At 39.3% G+C, this 21550-nt stretch overlaps 1 protein-coding gene across 1 annotated transcript in view; it reads left to right on the forward strand.

Moving 5' to 3' along the window:
- The window catches only part of SLC26A7 (solute carrier family 26 member 7), a 75505-nt gene that overhangs the window by 21180 nt on the left and 32775 nt on the right, over nt 1–21550 (forward strand). The window contains exons 4-7 of the mRNA XM_075704565.1: nt 7965–8129; nt 15112–15264; nt 16675–16757; nt 18911–19058. Coding sequence (XP_075560680.1) covers nt 7965–8129; nt 15112–15264; nt 16675–16757; nt 18911–19058 — 549 coding nt within the window. The remainder of the gene's footprint in view (nt 1–7964; nt 8130–15111; nt 15265–16674; nt 16758–18910; nt 19059–21550) is intronic.

Genomic DNA, 21550 nt, shown 5'->3' on the forward strand with positions numbered 1-21550 from the left:
CTCCTGGCTAACAGTTGCTGCAATTCCCAGATAAGGTGACAGGACACATCTTGCTGGTAATGGAGAGCTAAGTCAGTGACCTGCTTCTACTTACCAGATTAAACTAGAAATTAACGAATAGCCTGGAATTAGATGAGGTACTCTGGGACAAGAAGAATAACGTGATGCATTTTGAGGCAACAGTTTTCCACTGAAGACATCCTGAAATACAAAAAGAAGTGGAATTACTAGTGTAGTTGGTAGTTGGGATGGTACTTCTCTGGGAAGTGAGCAGACCTGGGTTACGCTGTCTACTGTAAGACTGTTTCTTTGTACTGAAAAAAGTCAAAATGCAGTGCTCTAACCAGCCACTAATTACACAAAACTGGCTGATGCTATGACTATTCCATACCTTGGGCAGCTTCCACATGAAGGATGAAATGTCCCTTTCCAAAACAGCAAGTTCCTTCTTAGAAATAGTAGGTAAAGACTGAACCTCCTTGGCCAGAAAAGGAATACGATACTGTTTTTCCAGTAGCCTGGCTAAGTAGTCTAATCAGCAAATAATGTTAAAGAAAAAAAAAGGAAAAAACGTACAAAATAGTCACAGATGGAAGGCAAAAGGAAGAGGTGTGTTTTTGAGCTGAACTGCTATTGGCTGCTTGTGTGTTTTGTGAAGACCGTAAGCGTGCATTTGTGTGTGAGGCAAGCTCTGAGCAGGCTTTGTGAATCTCAGTGCCAGCTAAACATGAAATAAGTTAGAACTGGTTTCTGATCATCAGGCAAGGATAGGTGAAGCTTATAAGATTTGCAATTTGGGGCTTATCTGCCTACATTTTTTTCAAGTAATAAGTTTCAGATTCCTAAACTGCTTTTTAAATCTAATGTTTGAGGGAGTGTTCATAAAAGAAGGAAGAATTTCAGTTATCTTAAGAGGCATTCTGAGGAAGATAATATAGTGTTAAAATAGAAAATAAGTAAACATAAAATAAAAACTGTAATTACTAAAAACATTTAATATAATGCATTCACAGAGACTATTTCATTTTTAAAAGCAGAATGGAAGGTATAATGCAGATTTTTTTATGTTTGTGTAAATGTTACTCTATAAAGATAAATAGGGCATTGAAAGCTAATCAAGTTAATGGAATTATTCCCTGATATTAAAAACCTCCGAGGTATTGATGGGGAGAGGAAATGATGGAACGTAACAGATGCCTATGGAAGAATTTTGTAATTAGAATTGGATGATGCCTTTATAGCATCAAAAAATCCTCAAAAAAAAGCTTTTGGGTAAGATCTTTTTCCCTATTAGTATATTGTATGTGCAAGAATGCTTGCATAAATATATGTCTGTAAAAAACCTCAACATACTAAACTGAAATTCAACATTAAAGTTGTTGAATAAATATAGGAAAGCTGCTTGCAGTTCGAAGTGAGAAAAAAGGAATTTTTATCCTAGAAAAAAAGCTTTATTCTCTTAAGGACTGCAGTGCTACCGACTTCAGTTGTGCTACTTTTCTGCAAATGAGAAATAGCTGGTTATTTCATTCCAGTCTGCTACATTTTTACTGGTAAGTTTTTCAGCTACTGTATTTTAAAAGCTTACATATAATTAGTTGCTGATGTACAGTATTGGAAATAAAAAATGTGTCTGGTTATCAGGAGAACAAATTTACATGGTCTATTACCAGTTTGCTTAATAACGAAGGAGCACTTTTGAATATGAAGTGTGTTCTTATAAGGTTAGTGTTCTTGTCCAAAGCTTTGTTTCCCTGTGGCGAAAATTATGCTGCACTATTCTGTTATACATAGTTTTTCAGGAGGTACAAACATGACTCTTTATTATACAGTGATAATCAGAAAAATAGTTAATTTTTCTTTCACGGTGGAAATAACTTCTTACAGGCTCATATTCTGTATTTTGAAAAGTACAACGAGGCTGGCTGGGAGTCCTGATTCCCACAATTATGGTACAGCATGCTACGTGTTAGTCCAGAAAGACCACGGAAAGAAGTCTTTTTCAGGTCCTGCAGTGAGGAAAGCTCACTCCGCACACCATCAGAAGCTACCAAACACTCTCAAGCCACCTGCAATGAACTTAAGAGCTGCAATTCAAAAGACCAAAACCTACCAATTACGTCTATTGAAACAGGCCTAGGAGAGTTTTAAATAGAAGACTCACTCAAAGCTGAACTGTCCGTGTCTGACTGTTGTCTCCAGACAGTCCACAGACATCTGCACTTTTGCAACCTCTGATTTTGAGATAACCAATACAACAGACTAAATTAGAGGCCCACAGTCTGTACTGTTTTCTTCCAAGAGATATTCCTCAAGGCTGACCTCATCTTCTTAGCCCATGCAGCAAATGATCAGAAAGGCTACCACAGCCTTGTGTTCGGTTTAACAGTGAAAAAAAGCTGCACATTCCAGAACGTGCAGTTTTGAGGGGTTTAAAATTCATTTTCTAAAACCAAATTCATGCAGCAGGTGACATGATATCAGCCTTTCAGTTACTGTGGACAGAAAGTTTGAGATTAGTGATTTCCAAAGAGCCGTTATGTGATAAAAATTTTTACTGGCCATAAAGTTAGATTGACTACACAGTGAGAGTGGAATTTTAACAATAATAAACTGAGCGCGTTGTCATGGGAAGAAAGTATTGAAAGTGGACAAGAACCAAAAGGCCTTGAATTAATGAATATAGAGGGCTTTGCTTTTTGCAATTACTCCTTTCTCTTTTGGCTAAATCCCCATTCTCTTCTACTTGTCAGAGTAAAAATATTGAGCAGTAAAGACAGCTGCAAGAAAAGGTTCCCTTTGCATTAGCTTCCTTCCATTCTGAACTTCAGTTTCCTTTTTTTTCTAGATTTTTTTTTTAGAAATCCCACCTTCCACAACTTCTGTCTAATCACTTGGGTTTATAAGTTGTTTCCATGATCTTTTCTCCTTTACTGCACATTAACTCAAGGCTGTTTTCCCTCACTTTCTCCTGTGGTTTTTTTTTTTTTTTTTCCTTTCTCTGACAGCTCCTTATTTCATTCACATGAATTTAATCAACAATGTATACCTGGTGAAAGCAAAATTCATCTCAAAAAGGTCACTTCTTAATCAGCCTTTTTACATGGTGTGATGTACTGAAAAAGTTGCACACAGAAACTGGAGCCATGTGCCTTTCAAACCATTTTTGTTACTGTGATTGTTGTCTCTCTGAAATATTACTTCATACCCTAAGAACTACACTTTTAAAGATGAAAAATTCTGGAGACAATCTTAAAATATGTGAAAATGTTGTTCCTTTTACAGTTTAAGAAAAGCCCAGTATTAGTACAAATAATGAAAAGAGAAACCTATTTGCCTTTAGGGGTTTTTTGTATTTTATTTTTTGCTGTTCTGACACTTCACTGTCAGTTTTGCCTGTAGTTTGTCTGCATCGAGAAGGAAGAAAAATCATAAAATGTATCTGAAAATAAGATGGGAAACCCACAAAAACGAGCATCATGAACACAGTGAAGATAAAGTAGATTATTAGAAATTTCTTTAAGAATACTGAACTTTCTACATTTTTGGTTGTTGCTTAGTGGGTGAAAGTTTTTATGACATAATGCAACATGATGCAATTGTGTGCTGTCAGCTCAGCTTAGTTTCAAATGGTATTTATCCAGAAAGCAGCCAAGCTATATGCTTGTTGCCCAGCACAGAGGGTTAACTGGAGAGTTGATCTGGGACTATATAAATGCTAAAATTTTTAAGTATATCTGTCAAGAAAACTCACATGCAACTAGATTTAGGAGGCTTGTTTCAAAATAACTTTTCGCCCCCTCTTGATCTAAGCAGTTTCTGTACATTACGCATAGAATCATAGAATCGTTTAGGTTGGAAAAGACCTTTAAGATCATCCAGTCCAACCATTAACCTACACTACCAAGTCCATACTAAGGCAGTCAAGGGTAGACTAGACTAAACCATGTCCCGAAGTGCCACATCTACCCGTTTTTTGAACACTTCCAGGGATGGCGACTCCACCACCCCTCTGGGCAGCCTCTTCCAATGCTTGACCACCCTCTCCATAAAGAAATTTTTCCTAATTTCCAACCTAAACCTCCCCTGGCGCAGCTTGAGACCATTTCCTCTCGTCCTATTGCTAACTACATGGGAGAAGAGACCAACACCCACCTCACTACAACCTCCTTTCAGGGAGTTGTAGAGAGCAATAAGGTCTCCCCTCAGCCTCCTCTTCTCCAGGCTAAACAACCCCAGTTCCCTCAGCCGCTCCTCATAAGGCCTGTGCTCCAGACCCTTCACCAGCCTTGTTGCCCTTCTCTGAACACGCTCCAGCACCTCAATGTCTTTCTTGTATTGAGGGGCCCAGAACTGGACACAGTATTCCAGGTGTGGCCTCACCAGCGCCGAGTACAGGGGAACAATCACCTCCCTGCTCCTGCTGGCCACACTATTCCTGATACAAGCCAGGATGCTGTTGGCCTTCTTGGCCACCTGGGCACACTGCTGGCTCATGTTCAGCCGGCTGTCGACCAACACCCCCAGGTCCTTTTCCGCCAGGCAGCTTTCCAGCCACTCTTCCCCAAGCCTGTAGCGCTGCATGGGGTTGTTGTGACCCAAGTGCAGGACCCGGCACTTGGTCTTGTTGAACCTCATACAGCTGGCCTCGGCCCATCGGTCCAGCCTGTCCAGGTCCCTCTGCAGGGCCATCCTATCCTCCAGCAGATCGACACTCCCACCCAGTTTGGTGACATCTGCAAACTTACTGAGGGTGCACTCAATCCCCTCATACAGATCATCGATAAAGATATTAAACAAGACTGGTCCCAAAACAGAGCCCTGGGGAACACTGCTCGTGACCAGCCACCAATTGGACTTAGCTCCATTTACCACAACTCTCTGGGCTCCGCCACCCAACCAGTTTTTTACCCAGTGAAGACTACGCCCGTCCAAGCCATGAGCTGCCAGCTTCCCAAGGAGAATATTATGGGAGATGGTGTCAAAAGCTTTGCTGAAGTCCATGTAAATGACATCCACAGCGTTTCCATCATCTACCAGGCGGGTCACCAGGTCATAGAAGGAGATCAGGTTGGTCAAGCAGGACAGCAGGAGTTTCCGATACCAGCTTATATTGAAAATTACACCCTCCTCCCTGGATGTTTTCTGTTCTGGTTGCTTCGTTGTTAGATCTTCACCATGGAAGATATATGGATGAACATGACATCTATTTAACTCTAATGTAAATAAACAGTAAGTTGTACATGCTGATGAAGTATTGACTTTGCTTCTGGAAATCCTGAGCTACCTTTTGCAGTAAGAGACAGGGGACCCAGTGTAGGCTGCTGCTTGTTTAACTGAGCCACTGCAAAAATTGTCTACCTGAAACCATACTCTTGGTTTGGATCTATTTTACATAACACAGTTATAAACAAACAATAAAAACTATGTTTGAAATGTGACCTTTTAGTTACTACCTGTGAAGCATCCCTCTAAAATGCTGAAGATTTAAAGTAAAAGCATTAAAGTAAAAAAAAAAAAAAGTAAATATGAGAGTGATGCTGAAGATGCTAAGTTCCGTACTCATGACACCATTTCCCTGTTCACTGTAATGAATTTCTCTGAAATGCTAAATTTCTCTGTGATGTCATGTAGTTTACAGAATTGTCTCTGTGGTTTTGATTCCACAGCTAAATAAACATCCATCTTATTCTCTGGAAACTGAGCTATTACACAGTTAGAAATTTCACATCCATACAATAGAAACTGATCTTAGAAAACAAACAAACATTCATTAGGGAAGGGAGAACTTAATTCTTATTGAACTTTGCTACTGTGAACAATGTTTTAAATATATGAATAGGCACACTGTTAGAACAAACAGCTGAATAAAATATCTGAAGTAGGTAATTATCGGTTTTAGGCTTGACTAACTAAATTACTACTCACTGAGGATATAACAGTAATTATCATTATTGGGGTCCAATCTTGAATGGCAATCAATGTTCTGATTGTTCATAGTACAGAGCTGTCCGCATGCTATTAATGGGAAACAGAAAAAAATTCTCAGATTTAATCTCCCAGATGGAAAAGGAAATTGCTCACTAGAGGTTTTTGTGGTAAATTAAAAGCCACTGACTTTGGTATTTTTGTTTCTTTTGTGCTATTATACTTGTAGCTCACTGCATACAGGTGAGATTTATGTTGAAAAAAAAAAGTGGTGTTCAGGCATGAAGAATGATAACATTTGGATATGATTCTTTTAGCTTCAGAACAGAACAAAATAAAGCAAAGGAGGCTGTGATATATTCCAAAAGGATGATATTTAGTACGGTAAACACAAAATAATCCCCTTAGAAAGTATTGTAACAAACAACTCTATGCCAAAAGCATGTAATTTTCAGACAGAATAATAGCAAATGCAAAAGATTATAGAAGAAACTGCTTTTTTATCTAATGAATCTGCAGAACACATTGTAAGGGGAGACAATTTAAATGTAATTTACTATCTTAATACGGATCAGAAAAGGATTAAGTGTTATGCTAAACACAGTAGCACCTGTAGGTATATAACAACCTGTCCAAAGAATTAAGAGCTGTCAAATCTCATTCTTCAGAGGAAAAGAGTGACTGCAGTCTAGGATAAGGGGAGAAAACAGTAGTACACAATAATACTTTGGGTATTTTTCCTATGTTCCTACGAAGTATCTACAGTAGTTGTAGATTCAGCTGTAGTCCAGATTCCTGGATTAGGGAGGAACATTACTCTTTCATTATATGCCTATACTCCAAAATAACTTCTGTAAAAGTTGCAACAAAGCTGAAATAATCTTCAAGGTCAAATATAGCTGAGCCAAAGTCTACTCTTTTTTGTAGCAGAGAAATCCAGTTTGCATATTGGGTTGTTTTTATGAAATTGGATGTTGATTTTTTCTTCCTGTTTTAAATTTTCTGACTGTATACACATATTCCACTTTAACTTAGTTCAAGTATTTCTTCAATGCACAGGAAGTAGATTTTAGAGATCTTTAAATAGTTTACTTTTACTACAAGTTTATAAAGTTTGTTCATACAGAACACATAACTATATAAACATCCCTGTTTCTCTGTAAAAAAATAAGTATTTTTATATCCTCCATCATCTGAAGCAACTTCTGTTGCTCCCTTACCTGAATACCTGCAAAACCAGAAAACTCAACATATGAAGCTGATTTAGCTAGAGGTAGTGAACTGGCAATACTTGATGTATTTGATATTATGATATTGTATCATGAGAGCACCAAATATCATGGTATATGGACCTGTATGCACAAGGTCAGTGGGATATCGGGAAGCTAAGGGTCTGCGGGAGGAGCAAAGCAGTTGTGTGACTGCATGGAAAGGGAAATCTGATGGTGCAGCAGCCTGGGGCAGGAGAGGGCTCTGCAGGATGACAGAGCTCTCACCATGAGACTCATCTCTCTGTAGTTCTGGCACTTAATAAATTTGGTATCTGTTGAAATTACTAATGTTGGAAACCCTGATATCAACGCGTTGGCTGGTAAGTAAGCTGGACCGAGATACGGCTCTTTGCCTACTCAAGCTGAACAACAGTGGAGCAGGAATGAGTCTTAGCACCACCCTCACATTTTGAGTTGCTTTAATTCATGTTGCCGTGTCGAGCTGATGTTTTTATAGTGTTTATTGTGCTCATGTGTTTGAGTGGGAGAGAATACTAAGCATTGCATGAAGACAGTTTCTCTGAGTCTGCTTTTGTTACCAAACTAATGTTAGAGTCTGGTAAACTAGTGATGTGAGTAAGATAATGCACGTAAACCCACACAGCTTCAATGGGTTCCGTTTTCAGCTATAGCTGTCCTTCAAAGGACTTTTGCTTTTTTATCTCATTTATCTTACTGCTTATTAAAAGGGCTCTGGCTCATTGTCCTATCACCAGGAAGCTTCATTATATTGTAATTGCTGATACTCATGTCTTTGCCTTTTAGGTAGCGATGTTTATGCTGCAGTTGGGCAGTGCCACTTTCTTGTTAACAGAACCAGTGATAAGTGCAATGACAACAGGAGCAGCTACACATGTTGTGACCTCACAAGTGAAGTATCTGCTAGGAATGAAAATGCCATATATATCAGGACCACTGGGATTTTTTCATGTGAGTTCAGTAAAAGAGATGGGTTATTCCATTACCTAACATTTTCTTAAATAACTGTGCTATTTGGCTATATGTAAGTCTAAGAAATTTGTTATGTATGTGCGTAAATGAACAGAAGATGTAATACCAAAGCCTTCATTTTGCTAGTTCTGTTTGTAAGAACAGATTAGGAAAACTTGATGAAGAATTAACAGGAATGGATCTTATTTTGAAAGGATATAGTACTCAAAATATGTGTATTACAGCATCAATAATTCCATTTATTATCCTGAGCAATTACGCACTTGTACAAGGAGGGTTAACTCTTTCTGGATCAGTATGTGGGAGGGATGTACCCAAATATCATTCTAAACATATTTTCTTCATATTTTGCTGGATGAACCTGACCATCATTGTCGTAAAAGGAAAATGACCCATGATTTGTGTGTCTCCTATGCAAAAATTGCCCTAGATACGTTACTTATTTCTTTATGATTTGCCATAAACACAGCAAGTGTACAGCTTTAAGGTAATTTTTATAAAATGCATACAGCCTTTCATACAGTACCATGGTTACTCCCTTTGGAAAGTAGATCTTGTTGGCTGAAACCTTAAAGGGCAAAGTTGTATAATCTTATTGCATAAAAGATATGAGAACATATTCTTTATGGTACCTTATTCCAGCAAACCCTGAGTTTAGGTGCTGTGAACATAATCTCTTGGCAGAAGCATTAGTAATATGCCAATAGTATCTGTCAAATATTTTGCTCATAAGAAAACTTTATTTACTTGCTGAGGTGGTATTTACATTGCACTGACAGCAATAAATCAATTGATTATCAGATGAAGTTTCATCTAGTTAGCCACTAAATTTGGACGCCTTATTTAAAAACACTGACTATATTTTCTTGCACTGCTCTGCTCTTTACTTTTTCCTATTATTTTGGGAAATTTGTTAATGTGAACTCTGTGATAAGATGATGTTGCTTTTTACAATGTTATTTCATAGCTTTTCATAAATTTGCTAACATTTTGTATGGATAATCCATTGGTAAGTTTTTTACAGGACTGATTTATTCATGAGAATTAGGGGCAAGTAATAAACAGAAGTAATTTATCTTGTAGGGGCATAACTAAAACTGTCATAGCCATTTTTATGAGTAGTCAGCTGGCCTGTGAGACTATTACAAATGATTCATCATATATTAATTTATTTTTTAATTCTTTAAAAACCTTTTCATAAATGCTTCTTAATATAAAATGTGACTAGCCTCTTTTTCATGGCATTTCCATGGAGACTATATTTACATATAGGAATACTGTCATCTTGTAGAGAAGACTGGTGTTAAGTACCATAGCCAAGTCATAATCAAAACATACATTATGAGCATTAATAAAGAACAGCAGTGATACAATGAAATATTTCCACGTTAGTGTGCTGAAGATATCATAACTGAGGTCATTCAAATGCTTTGAAAGAAATCTATTCCCCTATCCCTTGTATTTTTTAATGTATCTGAAACAAGTTCTTTGCCCTTCACTTCACTTTTGAAATGAAACCCCTTTGAACATTTTCCAAGGAAAAATTTACCTGACTTCTTTAAGGTTCTGAATTGCTCTGTAGAATTGTGTGAAAATGAACAAACAAAAAGCCCCCTGTACAACTTAAAAGAATACTAAAATGTCTCCCTGTTTAGAAGGGACAGTTTTACCTTTCAAGTATTTTAAAAGGTTTCTGGTACCTGTTCAGACTTATGGATTGCTTTAAGAAGGTCCAGTATCTCAGTCAGAAGCACCAGATTTAGATTCTAAGAAAACTTTTTTTTTTCTGTGGTGGTAGTTTTATATGAAAATTATACTAATTAGATATATGTTAGTGTGCACATGTAACTAGAGAGTGAAAGGCAAATTTGACATGTCTCTCCGAACATGTTCCTTACTCCAAATTCTTGAAACCCAAAGACTTCTATTATTCCTTATATTTTTTTCTTTCTCCACTCCAAAACACCTCCCACTCACAAAGCTGATTGCTTCGCCTCAGGCAGCCTTTGGGTTGGCAAAGCAAGAATAAGAATGTTTAATAAAGTGTGATAGCAGAGTTGAAAGTAAAGCAAGCCAGTGAAATGGATTCTTTATAGCAAGTGAGATCATGATTAAATATGTAAAAATGAGCTTTGTATATGGGGAACAAATCTACTACACTGGCATTGAGCCTATGGGATTTCTGTGTTTACACATAGTTTATGTAACTTATTAAATTTCATTTTCCCTGTACATGGTTTGTAACACTGCAATAGAGCTGCACATTACAGCATCAATTGGTACTTTACAAATGGGAAAGGCAAGGTGAAGATGAAGAAAAAAATGGTGAGGGAAAACTACATGTGAGATCTAATTTTTACAAGGTACAAGAAAAGTGTCATCAAGTTTTATTTAACATCTGAAAACTGAAAAACGTATCTATGTTTGCCCTTTATCCAATTGTAGATATATTTATCCTTCCACAAGTTTCTGAGCAAATGCAGCACTGCAAAATGAACTCCTGCAGTGGAACAAACCTATTTTGCAAAATGGGGTCTTTTGTGGTTGTGTTGCAAGTTTTTTGCAAAATCCTTGTGGTGGTGTGGCAATTAGCTGAATTAACCTTCATGTTTCTGCTATCAGTCCTTTTTTGTCCTTTTTTCCCAGTTTGTTCCCTATATAGTTCACAATAGTTGCCTATAGTTTTTCCCTCAGTGTATTATATTTGTCTAACAAACATCAGAATGAAACATTTTTGAAAGTGCAATGAGGTCATCTACTGTTAAACTGTATTAAGTGTTTTAACTAATATGTTCCTTTAATTCGTTTGTTTGCTTCAGTCTCTATACTCTTTTGGAACTAATCTTTTGGGTTTTCATGTATAGATTAGAAAAAACTCAGAGGATTTCATTATTACATCAGAATACACATTCTTTCTAGAATATAAACCATTACAATGTTCATTATTACTCTATGAAAGTATGTGAAAATAGAGTGGAACTCTAAGCCATTAATTTCCCATGACACTAGGGACATTCAGTGTCTATATATATATGTGTGCAAAGTTAGAATATTGCTTTTTTCACTTATCTGCAAATTTACATCAATTGCCAAAATGTTCACTGATTCCTCAAAATATTGCCAGATCATTTCCATTAAAAATTTTTACACAAAACAAGAAATAAAAATAAAAACCAAGAAGCAAACAGCTCAACTAATATATTATGGCTGTATTTTTAAATTTTGTTAACTATATGACACAATTTCTTCGTACACTGCAATATCAAACTAAATTCTGCTACAGAATTTCTAAATTATTTCAGTAAGTGCATCATCGAAATATGTAAAATACTGAATTCATAATGACATTTGTATTGAAAACATTTATAAATATTTCTTTTGAATCACTTGTCAGTGCTATTACAAACTTGAGCTTTAGGTGTTTACATTTAGGATTTACACTTTCACCTTGGACGAGTACAGTAACTGACTGGACAGTATGATGTGTGACTTGTACAGTATAGAGAGATAGCTATAGTATATGTTAACCATGTTCATGTTCAGAGCCACATGCTCTTTTTTTTTTTCTGAAGAGCATGTGAGCGGTTTGTGAAATGGTCTCCTGGCTTTGCCGGTCGTATCATGAAATGGGTGTTTTTAGGTTTTCAGAGAATGGTCACCCAGGAACAGACTAGTCAGTGGAGCTCTTTAGTCTGATGTACTAATTGATTTAATATTTATGTATTACTGCCAGAATTATTTCAGTGTACTGCAGACACTTTGGGGATAGGGCTGTTGGTGCTATTGAACTCGTATGAGCTACGAAGCGTTGGTAGTCCCATTCTTTTTCATTTATTGGCTGAAGTAGACTACACACTGAAGGGTACGATTTGAAGAGAAACACCAAAGAGTACACTAGGCAGTTCATATAAAGTGTTTGTTGCAAAGTCTGAAAAAGCTATGACAAAGGTCTACAAGATTTGGCTATATATTTTAAAAATTAAATAGAAGCTTCTTTTTTAGTCAATTTTTAAAGAAAAACAAATTCTAAAAGCTTATGCATATTTCTGTGTAATCCTTATTTAAAATTATATTGATTCACCCAACCTTATGTCTCACTTTATCTAAGAAAATTAAATTCAACACCATAAACACAGATAGCTAATGCTGACACTTCAGTAGACACCATTAATTTCAAAACAAGCCCACATTTCTTTGACTTTGACAATTAGGAATCAATCCATTTCTTCCTTTTTCTTACCACTTCACCTTAGATCTAGCTCAGCCTTTGGTGAGTTTGTGGGCAGAGTTTGCAGTGTAGTTTTCCAGATTGCCTCCTTTTGTCTTATTTAATCACAGCTTCTGCTTGGGCACTGCGCCAAGTCCTGTGCTCTCTTGAAAATACATTCTTGGAAAATTATGGGTACAGAGACTAGTCCCAAGCCACTCAAGACACAATCTACATTGTCTGATTACAGTGGGGCAATATGTGGTTAAAAACTGTCATTACCATTCTTCAGATTTATGACATACATAGATCGTATTATTTAACAAGTTGATTTTAAAATGTTTGCCTGGGTTCAGAGAAATGTTTGTGCTGGGTTATACTGTGCATCCTTAATCAAAGGTCCAAGGGCTAAATTTCAAAGGACTGGACTAAATTTTCCTCTTTATAAGGAAAATCACATTTTGCCTTTTTTTTCTGCATCCATTTTTAGAGGATTTTTTTTTTCCCCACATACAGATTATGAAAATATTCCTAGAAAGGGTGAGAGAGAGGAAAAATCCAGAATTTATTTGTAATTTACTCATTCTTCAAAATGAGCTTCATCTCTTCAAGGAGTGACAGAATCAGAATAGTGGAAAAAAATTGTATCATCATATTGACCACCTTTCTGCTCGAACAGGGTTCTAGTACTTTTCTAGCACATTTTCCTGTCCAATATAAATATATGTATTTAAGCTCCAAACTGTCAAACCTTATTAACATTATTCATGTATTTGAGAATAGGTTCTCTGGGGCAGAAAATTATTAATCTTTATTTTGATAAAACTACGTGTCACTTTTCATTTATTTTAGTGGTCATCTTAGTTGTTGCCAGAGAAAACACCTTTTTTAATATTATTTCAAGCCTCAGTTGCTTGATTTTACTATTCTTAATGTTGTCGTTTAAAAAAAAAGTTACTTGTGATGCAGTCTAAATCTACATGCTAGATTTTAGCTTCAGTTCTCTATATGGTTTAAATTTCAGGCTACACAATAATTCCCAGAATATAAATACAGAATTCAAGGGACTGAGCCTACCTTGTTTTTTTCCCCTGCAGCTTTAGTAAGCATGTGTATTATATCCATTTTCATGCCTCTTTGTTCATCCAGGCAATAGACTATTGCTTTTATTAATGAGGCCTGGAAATAACTTGTGATAGAGATATGATTATTTATTTGTTTATTGGGACAGAAGTTCCCTCTCACTTTCTTCAGCCCTTCTAACTATTCCAGTAAACTTGTGAATTTTTTCACTACTTTCTGTTAATCTGTTATGATACTGATTTATGCCTCATTTTCTGGACCCTCAAATTCAGAGTAGAACTGAAATTACAGTTCACTGACAACTGTGTCATCTGTGCTGGTGTGAAGGCAACTGCATTCTTCTGAGTCCATTGCTTACAACATTGTATTCTTCATCAGGGATGCCTGTTATTCATCACCATTGGTCATTCTATTCCTATTCCGTATTTCTATTCCATATGTTCCTTATATGGCACCATATTTCCTTTCTTCATTATAGACCCAACTATATTGTTCTAACCATGTTTTACAGCATGTTACACCACACTTCAACCTTTGAAAAGCTGAGGGCCTCCCATTTGCTGCTCCAGTCTCGTCTTTCTCTTTTAACACTGCAGTCTGCCTCTCACGTGCAGTGATGTAGCTATTCCACAACATCCCAGAGCCCACTGCAGCAGGACTTGGAACCTCGTGGTCCAGCATGCCCCACCCCTCACAGCCTTGCACCTGCAATTCCTGCACCTTGCCATGGAGAATTTCCCCTGGAAAGCACTTGCCACTGAAGTGTGAATCACCCCTTCTTCCCCTGCTCTCTTTTTACCTCCTGGTTTTCAGCTTTTAACTTACAAGTTTACGCTAGCGAAAGAAACAGGGCTTAATAGATCAAATTAGTTATTTAACTGGCCAATAACATACATACACAAAGCTTGACAACTAATTAGTGTGTGCAGCATCCGGACCTGATCAAAGCATGCTCCATGGAGCACTGTTTGTGTAATGGGCAAGAACAACCAACAAGGAGATGAGTGCACCCTGATGAAGCTATACAGTCACTCTGGAAAAGAATTTGGATGGATCCCCTCGTGCACTGGAGAGGGTGCCCTGAAGAGGAGGATCTTCTGGGAAGATTCCCATTGTTTCTCTTTCCATCCAGCCACTACTGCATTTTTCTTTCCCTTTTCATTCTTCCTCTCTCTCCTTCTCTTCCCCCCTCCTTTCTGTCTTTTAAAATTTTTCCTCAGAAGTAACTTTTACTATTAGAGTTGATGGATGTTATGAGCTATGAACACTGAAAATAAATCTTTGTGCATGTAGGCTTCTCTCAACATTTTTGTGCAACACTCATTTATCTCACTGAATTTAATGAGACTGAATAAGAAAAAGATACATAACACATTTACTGGAATTTTCTTGCTTGTTTCTACCAATAGGAATTTGTAAATTCATATATACAAATATTTGCTGCATTTTTTGAGTTTTCAAAAGTCCATAGTATTTTAACAATAGCAAATTGGTGATTTTCTTCCTTGCAAAATCTTAAGTGTAGGCCAGTTTGTCAGATGACTCAGCTCCTGCAGTATTGATTCAGCTCCCACAGATTATTTGAGATGTCTGAAGTGTAGAATATGCCATAGCATGTGACTCAAAATGATATATTTTTGATCTGTGATTGTTATTTGCCGTTCACTGTAGATTTACGCCTACATATTTGAGAATATCAGATCAATTCAGTTGGAGGCTTTACTTCTCTCCCTGCTGAGCATTGTGGTGCTTGTTCTTGTTAAAGAACTGAATGAGAAATTTCAGAGAAACATTAAAGTTGTTCTTCCCATTGATCTAGTCTTGGTAAGTACAAAATCAAACATCAGACTTTTTGCTTTACAAAGCTTTCGGGGGTTCAACTAATCTGCTGAAGTTTACTGTGTTGTCTATAGTTACCCACAGCCACACCTGCCACTTATTAAATGGATAACTAATTTTCATGGCTGTATGTTAAATGTAAGAACAGGAAATAGTTTGGCTAAATAATTAAGAAAGAAGTGACATACGTTCCCAATTTGTATAATATTTTTCATATGTTTACTACTTTTTAAATAATCACAAGAATATGAGGCCTAGAATGCTAAAGTGTAAGAAGTTTGAAATAGAAAATGAAAAGTAATGGGCAAATTGTAACTCCAGGCAAGTCTTGTGCTCGGTAGTTGTGCCTTAGATGTTGCTTGTTATTTATCTGCAACAAAGTTAAATACCTAAGCTATTGCTTTCTGTAATTTTACTTACAGTTTTCTTTTCACATGGCATATGCTAAATTGAAATTAGCTATTGCATTGTAAACCCCTACTTTAAGGATTAAGCTATAGCCAAAGAACCAGCACTAGGACAGACGATTTCTGTGTTTCTCTAGAACTCTCAAAGAAAATTTAAAAAAAATGAAGGGCAGGTGCTTTTCAGAGTGGGTCATCACAGTTTCTCTTCTTTTGCTGGAAAAAGTTATTTACAAAAGAATGATTTTTCTTGGGCAAAATGCTGGAAAAGAAGGTAGTGTGGTTCTGGTCCCTGCTCTAAGACCTGTTTCTGTGTTGCCTTTTAAACAATACTGGATAAAAGGTATCAGCAAACTGAGGATCACAGACTACAATCTGTGCCTCTTCTATTGGGATTTGTGTGTCCATCTCATAAAAAGTACGGGAAGTGAGTTTGAACCTCCTCAGGGCCAAATTTCCACTTCTTCAGCAACATTTATACCTGGAGGAAAATAAATGTAAGAGACAGCCACATCTCCTGCTGTGTTTTGTGCTGAAGTCAACACTGCCAGTCTGGATTAGATGTGCTCCAAGAACATCAGCTGAATCAGAACACTCAGGAACACCTAAATTATGAATTATTTTAAGCTGCTCACGTGAATGGCAGTGGTCTAGGGTGTGTGCTGCATAGGGGCAGTTTGGACACTGGTTGGCAAGATTCCTGAGGCTTTACAGAGACTTGTACAGATCCCTTTCATTAACGTAGAATGTCCAGACTCCGCCACAGTCCTTCTTCAGCCATCTTTTCCAAATTCATTATTGTCCAGATCTTAGTTTCTTTTGACTCTCTTCCACACTTGCAAAAATTTTCACATACTTCCCTGTCTTACTGCATTGATCTAAGGATAAATGCATGAACAGTGTCATGTGCTTAGGTATGGCAATAATAGGGACCATGTAAGAAGCTAAAAGCAATAGAAACATAACATCTTTTTCTGTGTTGAATCAATAGATAATTGCTACATCCGTTGCCTGCTACTGTGCTGATATGGAGTACGTCTATGGGCTAGAAGTTGTGGGACATATTCCTGAGGGGTAATGTGTTTTCTATTAGCTTGTGGCTTTTAAATATGTTTATTTCTGAGAACAGACTCTGAAGAGGTCAAAGTAGTTTTCTGAAATAAGAAATGGCAAAAATCTATTATGTTCCTTTCCAGCCTCTTCAAATACTCTATCACAATTCAACTCCATGTTAACAAGGTGTATCTGTATAGATATCATCATAAAAATGCGAACTTTCTTGTACATTTTCATAGCTTTTTCATTACTTTATGGAATAAAAGGTAGGTACTAAGTACCTGATAATGGCTGATGGATGTATGACAGGAGGACAGAGCACTCTACAAGATTATTGCAGCCTGCTTTTTGAGAGTTGCCTTGGGTTATTGTAGCAGAAAGGATAAGCCTTGTAGATTACCACACTTTGCTCTTCTCCAGTCACTTATATAGTAATTTTATGAAATGTGGTTTCTGAAAAAATTTAAAGGATTTAGATATGCTTAATCTAGAAAAGAACATTCTGACTACAGATAGTGATACATTTTTCTCCATGACCTTGAAGAGAAGGGAAAAAATATATTCAGTAAAATTAGCTGGAAAGGGAAATTAGATTACATATCAGAGAGAATGTTCAAACTCTAAGGGTTGGTAAGGAATAGCACAGCTGTTGTGTAATGTCCCTTTTGGAAATCGCAAGGTGTCGTGCTTTAACCACAGTTGGCAACTAAGCACCACACAGCCGCTTGCTCACCCTCCCCACTGCTCCAGGGGGATGAGGGAGAGAATCGGAAAAAAAAAAAAAAGTAAAACCTGTGGGTTGAGGTAAAGACAGTTTAATAGGACAGCAAAGGAAGAAATAATAACAATAATAATCATAAAAGAATATACAAAGCAAGTCATGCACAATGCAATTGCTCACCACCTGATGCCCAGCCAGTTCCCATCGCTGCCCCCCAGTGCACTCCCCCCAGTTTCTACACTGAGCATGACGTCATATGGTATGGAATAGCCCTTTGGCCAGTTTGGGTCAGCTATTCTGGCTGTGCCCCCTCCCAGTTTCTTGTGTACCTGGCAGAGCATGGGAAGCTGAAAAGTCCTTGACTAGCATAAGCAGTACTCAGCAACAACTAAAAATATCAACGTGTTATCAACATTCTTCTCCTACTAAATCCAAAACACAGCACTATGCCAAGCAACTAGGAAGAAAATTAACTCTATCCCAGTTGAAACAGGCTTTTCCTAAATTTCACAAAGCACAAGTCCAAGCCAGCATGAGTGCATGTGTGGCAGTTTGCACAGATAGAAATAAAATAAGGGAAGTCACTGGGAAAGAAAATTGTTTTGAAGTATTTCGGGCATGCTATTACATGTTATGTATCTGAGATTAAACAGGGTTCTGTGCCCTTTCAACATGTGTTATGAACAGCTAAACTGTATTGGTGCAGCTTTAATCAGGACCTTATTTTCTGTCTAGCCTCGCAGGAGAAGATTCTCTAGTGCTGAAAAACACAAGCAGAAACCTGGTTCATTCCTACATACTTTTAGGCACTTACCTGAAATATCTAACTAATTGCCTTGTCAGTGGAGAGCGTTAGAAACCTTCAGAGTATGGTTTGGTTCTTAGGCAGTGTATTTTGTGCTCTGGAGAGACTGAAGCCTTTTCATGAAATACAGAGACAATCTGGGGTGGTTTGGTTCCTAACTGAGGCATTTCATTGCAGTCCCCCTTAGAAGGTCTCCATTAGATGGAATAAATGTCCATAGAGTCCATAACCTACAGGAATACTAAATTGTTTAAAAGGTTTAAACTTCACAGGAAAGCCAACTAGAAAAAGGAAAAAAATAAACAGTAGAGTTTCTTTTATTGTGCATCACAAAATTAAGGGAATTGTTGCTGATTTTATCTGTCAGTGGGGAAGCTAATTTTTAAGGATCCCTTCATAATTTATCAAATTGAAGTTTACAAATGGAATACTCCATCTGAAACTGTTTCATCTTCCTGCACAAATTCTCTCCTGCAGTTCCCCACAGATCTTATTAATCTAAAATATTGAAAAATATCACCTTACAAGTATTAAAAAAAATCAGTTGCGCATGCAAAGATTGTTTCTCTTGTTTTTTTCATGAATTGCAGGTATATCAAGGTTACGTTCAGGCTTTGCAAAGAGGACTGTTTTTATTTTTTATAGGTTACCATCACCAAAACCACCACCCATGAATGTCCTGTCTGAAGTAGTCACTGAAGCTTTTGGAGTAGCACTGGTTGGTTATGTAGCATCACTAGCTCTTGCCAAAGCCTCTGCTAAAAAGTTTAAATACACTGTGGATGATAACCAGGTAAAGCTCTTTCTCCTTATTGTCAGTAAGCCTTGAAATTACTTCACCATTCTGGAAATGTATTATAGACGAATGGCCAGTAGGAAAGGGTGAGTTCCATATGGCATCTTGAGGCCTTCCAGTGATTACAGTAAAACCCAAATCTAGTCCAAAACAGCTCTGCAGAATTCCCTGGTTGGTTGAGCTGCTCCTTTTGGGGAAATGCATCCTCCAGTATGACCTCATAACACTGCATTTGATGCAGCCAATTTGGATGTTAACAAATTTTTCCGGTGTTCTAAGACAAGACAGACTCTCCTCTGGCAGCTGAGCTCTTAAAGGCCAGCTAAGAAGTTAAATCAGCCACTGATTAAAGAAATAAAGCATTTCTAAAAATGAACTAGGTACTTATAGCCCCAGGACATAGCTGATATTACAAAATGAAGCTTATGCAAATTAGAAGTCTCATCTGAAATAAAGGTTTATTTGTCACCGAGGCGAAGGGCTCGGGAGCGGACGCTCGTGCCGGGGCACCCTGGCTGAGGCGGCAAAAAGCGCAGGGCGAGAGCGGGCAGCCCAGCCCCCCGCCTGGAGCGGGGAAGAGCGGGAAAGGGCGAGCTGCTGACGTGCGGCAGCAATGACGCAGCGTGGGCAGGGCCAGGAGTGATGGCGGCCAAACCCCCTCACCTATAAAAGCAGCCCCCAGGGAGCGCGGCAACCAGGAGCGCGGCAACCAGGGCATGGCGCGGCAGTTTGTGCGGCAGTTCGTGTGGGGAAGGCCGAGTGCCCCCGCTCCTCGTTCCAAAGGGAAACCCAGGCAGTGGCCATTGCCCTCCCAGGAGAACACCTGGCAGCTATGGTCACCACCCGCCCAAAAGCCGCCGCCAGAAGGAATGTGGGGACCCAGATGGAGCTCCCGCACAAACATGCAGCCGTCCAGGTCGCCTGCTGCAGGGAGTGCCTGAGCCTGTCGCTTGTACCGCAGGGCAGCGGAGACGGCAAATGTCTTCGGTGTGAGCAGGGAGATGATCTGCTCAGCCTGGTGGCAGAGCTGAAGGAGGAGGTGGAAAGGCTGAGGGGTATCAGGGAGTGCGAGCGGGAGACAGACTGGTGGAGCCACACCTGACCGTCCCTGGGGCCAAGGCAGCAGGCGGAGGCCCCACAAGGAGCGGAGGATCCCCTGCCCTCTTGCCGGCAAGCAGAAGGAGGGGATCCAAGAGACGGGGGGAATGGAAACAGGTCCCTGCCCGGGGAGGCAGGCGAATCCCCTCCCGGCCTCCCTCACCTCCCCAGCTGCCCCTACACAACAGATACGGGGCTCTGGGAGTTGAGGGCCAGGCAAGCGGGGAGGGAGGTGAAGGCGAAGGTCCAGCCAGGGGGTTGCCGAGGGTCAGTCAGTCAACCCCACGGATTACGACTGCCCCTGTTAAGAAAAAAAGGAGGGTAATTGTGGGTGATTCCCTCCTGCAGGGAACTGAGGGCCCGATCTGCCACCCGGACCCATCCCACAGGGAAGTCTGCTGCCTCCCTGGGGCCCGGGTTAGGGACATTACTAGGAAACTGCCTGACCTCGTGAGGCCCTCCCATTATTACCCGCTGCTGGTTGTACAGGCGGGCAGTGATGAGATTACAGAGAGAAGTCCTAAAGCAATAAAGAGGGACTTCAGGGCACTGGGGCGATTGGTCGCAGGATCGGGAGCGCAGGTAGTGTTCTCCTCAATCCCGTCACTGGCAGATAAAAGTGCTGAAAGGAATGGGAAAACTCACCTGACTAACAGGTGGCTCAGAGGCTGGTGCCATCAGTGGAATTTTGGGTTTTTCGATCACGGGGAGGTTTACACGGCACCGGGCCTGCTGGCGGCTGATGGAGATCGGCTGTCTCCAAAGGGGAAAAGGATCCTCGCCCATGAGTTGGCGGGACTCATTGAGAGGGCTTTAAACTAGGTTTGAAGGGGGAAGGGGATATAAATGGCCCCACTAGTGAGGAGCCCAGGGGCAGCGTGGCAACATTGGGGGCGAAATCGATAGCCCGGCTCAAGTGCATCTACACCAATGCACATAGCATGGGCAACAAACAGGAGGAGCTGGAAGCCCTTGTGCAGCAGGATGGCTATGACATAGTCGCCATCACAGAAACATGGTGGGACGACTCTCATGACTGGAGTGCTGCACTGGAGGGCTATAAGGTCTTCAGAAGGGATAGGCAAAGAAGGAGAGGTGGTGGGGTGGCTCTGTATGTTAGGGAGTGTTTTGACTGTATAGAGCTTGACAGTGGTGATGACAAGGTCGAGTGCTTATGGGTAAGGATGAGGGGAAAGGCCAACAAGGCGGATGTCCTGTTGGGAGTCTGCTGTAGACCACCAACCAGGATGTCGAGGTAGATGAGGCGTTCTATAAGTGGCTGGCAGAGGTCTCGCAATCGCTAGCCCTTGTTCTCGTGGGGGACTTCAACTTGCCAGACATCTGCTGGAAATACCATACAGCAGAGAGGCAGCAGTCTCGGAAGTTCCTAG

Source organism: Pelecanus crispus, chromosome 2 (assembly GCF_030463565.1).
Source record: "Pelecanus crispus isolate bPelCri1 chromosome 2, bPelCri1.pri, whole genome shotgun sequence".
Taxonomy (NCBI): domain Eukaryota; kingdom Metazoa; phylum Chordata; class Aves; order Pelecaniformes; family Pelecanidae; genus Pelecanus; species Pelecanus crispus.